Below are 3,882 nucleotides of genomic sequence, written 5' to 3'. Positions count from 1 at the left end.
GAAGTATATTTTTTTTTTTTATAAAATTAATGATAAATTGTAAGACTTTTATGTTGATACATTATATGATGTCATTTTTAGCAGAGGATTTATTTTTTCATACATATACTAGATTAACATAATATAGGACTCAATGATAATCTCGTTTGATCTAGATAATCGATCATACATATGGTAGAATAAGAATTCACTATAGTTGTATATATATTATATTTGAATTGAGCGGGTCTAACTCAATCCCAAAAGATAATTTAAATAGTGACAAATCTTTTATATTTATAAGCTGGAGTTTAATTTTAATGTATCGAACTATAAAACACTTTATATAGTGCTTTATTTATATGCATTTGTTTAAATAACTATTCACGTATTAATTGTTGAAAATAGTTATTAAATTATGATATGTAATTAAATATATATGTAAAGTTTTTTTTTATATCTATCGGTGCATTAAAATTAAATTGTATAAACTTTTCAAAACTCATAGTAAAATTTACGTACAGTTGTTTTCGTTTAAAAGTAGATAGTTAAAAAGTATTAGATAATTTATTAATTTTACATGTTTAACTAAATTACCATTTAAGAGTTTTATTGAAAGTAATTGGGAATCGCTCGTGTGACACCCACGGAGTGCGTGGAGCAACAATGGCACCAAATGTGTTTTCACATAGACCATACAGAGTCAACAGTATGTCTAATTGTTTGTGTTGGTTGTTGAAATAGCAAAATTGTTTATTCAAACCCTCATCACTTTCTCTAACAGACCCAACGGCCATTTATTCAACGTCCTAGGGCGTCAATCTGTTATTTTCCTGAGCAATTTAGTGAGGTAGCTCGAAAAAAAAAATCTTAAGAAAGTTAGGCAACTAAGATATGCAAATAATTGAAGTGAATAGTGAAAATCAGAAATAGTGAATTGGGTGTACTGCAAGCATATTTCCCTAAAATAAGTGAATATGTTAATCTCTTCCTCATATATATTAATTGAGATGTGGAAATTTCTATGAAGTTTCATGGTAGAAGAATAGAGTGGGAAAACAGTTTGGATGAAGAATTTTGAGAAAGCAACGACACAGAACATTTAGTTTCATGCTGAGTCACTCTGTCACTATTTCGCTTCAAATGAGAATTATGTGTTCCCACAGGCCACATAAATGCTCTTTACAAGTTTGGAATTCATTTTTGTTATTAATATTTTTAAATTTAAATTAAAAATAATAAAAAATTTGCAATATTAACTAAAAAGATAATTAATAAACGAAAGAAAAAGTACTGAATTGCTACGAACAAGTTTCACTAATTGCAATTGGGCAACCATGTGTGTTCCAGTTTCACCCACGTCAAATCGAATCAAATCTTTATTGCCATAAACCTTTTTCTCTACGCTTAGCTTTGTCGTTTCTTGTGTTGCAAATGTTCAGCCTCATACATACTACTTACCAAATGGGTCAAAGACTATTTTAAGTCTTTTGAGTTTTGATGAACCATGATGAACGAATGGTTGAAATTGAACTATTTTATTACTGGTTTTGTAATTAATTATATTTATATTTTAATATTTAAAAACAATTACATGTAAAATATCTTTTTTTTTTACTATAAGAATTGTGTTCATCCTAGAAATGAAGAAAAATAAACTTATGAGTTTTGTAGGACCATAATAGTAGAAATAATTTGGTGCTATTTGTAACTACTACTCTTTTATTCCCAAAACTGGTCAAAGAATGATAGTTTTGAGAGAGTTGTCTATAATTGTTGACTGGAGAATGAACAACCATATTTGCTTGGTGTTTTTCTCGTCTAATTTTTCTTCCATAAGATAATATGTAGTAATTGAAAAGTGATAAAAATAAGAAAGTATAATCAACAGCATAAAGAGTTAAATACTGAATTTAACACGTAAGAAGCAGAGCATCTTATACGTTAAAAATTATGGTTTTCAATGAAAAAAAAAAAAAAACAAGAGATTTTAAAAGGAAAATGTTCGAAATAAAGATAGAAGTATAATTCTATTATTCGTAAGTTTTTTTATTATTAATGACCATCAAGATCCAAGATTCTCCTACGGTCTATCAAAGACAAAATCATTAATAACATAACTTAACAAAATAATATAATATTTTAAATTAATTTTCCAACTTTCTAGTTTAATTCTTGAGTGTTGAATTCTCTCATTTGTTGCTTGGATCCAAACACGTTTAACCTATATGATATCATTATTATTAAAGTAAATGGTGTGGGATTTGGGGATACAAGGTGTTATATAGAAAATAAAGGGTTCAAAAAGTTATATGGACCGAAGAAATTAAATGAAAATTTGAGATTTGATCTACATTGTCTCATGTTTCCTTAGCACAAGGACCATTGTGATTAGATGCTTTTGAAAAATTGACAAATCATATTTGATTTTGAAGGTGTGTAATGCATTATTACGATGATTATTTGTTGCATAAAACAAGTTACAATTTTTAATCCAAATATTTAATTTTTAAATAATAATAATAATACTTTTATATTATTGAATTTTGAAGCTCTCTGCTCCATCCTACTCTCACTGAACCAGCAAGTGCCAAGTTGTAACCCTTTTCTTTATAAAAGTTATATGTATATACTTTACATTATCAGTGTATCAAAATTAAATTCAGACACCTATAATAATTTCACAATTCAAAGTAGGGTTTCTTTCAAGTATATTTTTTTATTTTATTTTATTTTCCCCTAAAATAAATTTCTAGTAATTAGTCACTGCCTACTCTTCCACGAGAAATATGCACTAGAGAAACACAGATGAGAGGGGCCAAGAAATTAAGATTCAAAAAGTTAGAATCTTGTCCTTAGGACATTAATTAATTGTAAGGAAACCCACCTGAAAAAATGGGGGGTCTATCTGAGTTTATAGAAAAGGCAATAATGTTACTTTATGCACCATAATTCTGCCTCATGAAGTAAAACTTAAAATTAAATTGAAAAACCTTTATATTCTCATATATAACTTTGTAATTCAGAATCTGATATGAGTGAAGCCTTTGAGCTGAGAATAATAAAACTGTAAGACATGAAGGGAGATCTACTCAGCAATAATTCTGAGAGTTGAAACGGATCTTACCCGCTTCCTCACATGTTAGCTGCACATAATTAATTACACACAGAACAATGTAGTTCGATAAGGAATCAATCATAAAAAGTAACATTGTCTACTATTATGGCATAGTACCCAATTTTATGTTCCACAAATCTTATAATAATGATCACAATAAAAGGGTAAAAAGAAATTAAAAGACGATGATACTTGACCAATTAACTGCTCTACTCCCTGCTCTGAATTGAGTTGAGAATCTTCAGTGGTCGGCACGCTCGTGCCAGCACAAAAGCATGGCGACGCAGCGGCGTAGAATGTAGAATTTGGCTCTCTGCTTCTTCACAAGGTGGCTACACTTCTGCCCAAAAGACTTGCAAGGATCACAACCTTCTTGTTCTTGCTTCTGCTGATTACTACTTGTATTATTATTGTTATTATTTTGGTTTTGGCCTGTGTTACTTTCTTTCACTGCCATTACATGAATGAAATGAAGTGAATTTATTTTATGTTCTTGTGTGTAGTACTACTACTGCTCTCTGCTTCCACAAAGGTGTTTATATAGCAAAAGAATAGAGATATAGATAGAGAGATATATATTTATGTCTATTTGGGTAATCAATTCTGGGTCTTCTAGATCAAGTATGGACTATGGACTGTGTTACTATTCCAATCCCACAAGTTGTCAGAGAAAAAAAAAACTATATGTAAATGGAATGGGCCAACGTTGCTATATATTTTACCTTCCTTGATATTATACTATATTAATCTCATTCACAACCAAAATGCCAGAAAAAACGTAAAAA

At 29.3% G+C, this 3,882-nt stretch overlaps 1 protein-coding gene across 1 annotated transcript; it reads right to left on the bottom strand.

The window, feature by feature from the left end:
- On the bottom strand, nucleotides 3,065–3,882 carry LOC107648147. The gene has a single exon (XM_021104438.1). The coding sequence runs from the start codon at nucleotides 3,552–3,554 to the stop codon at nucleotides 3,339–3,341; it is 216 nt and encodes a 71-aa protein (XP_020960097.1). The 5' UTR covers nucleotides 3,555–3,882; the 3' UTR covers nucleotides 3,065–3,338.

This window comes from Arachis ipaensis, chromosome B06, assembly GCF_000816755.2.
Source record: "Arachis ipaensis cultivar K30076 chromosome B06, Araip1.1, whole genome shotgun sequence".
NCBI classification, from domain to species: domain Eukaryota; kingdom Viridiplantae; phylum Streptophyta; class Magnoliopsida; order Fabales; family Fabaceae; genus Arachis; species Arachis ipaensis.
Note: the sequence above shows the minus strand (reverse complement) of the source record. Positions and strands in the feature narration are given on the sequence as shown.

Bases quoted from the DNA above. Each gene is read 5' to 3' on its own strand.
- LOC107648147 (XM_021104438.1), bottom strand. From the start codon at position 3,554: ATGGCAGTGAAAGAAAGTAACACAGGCCAAAACCAAAATAATAACAAT.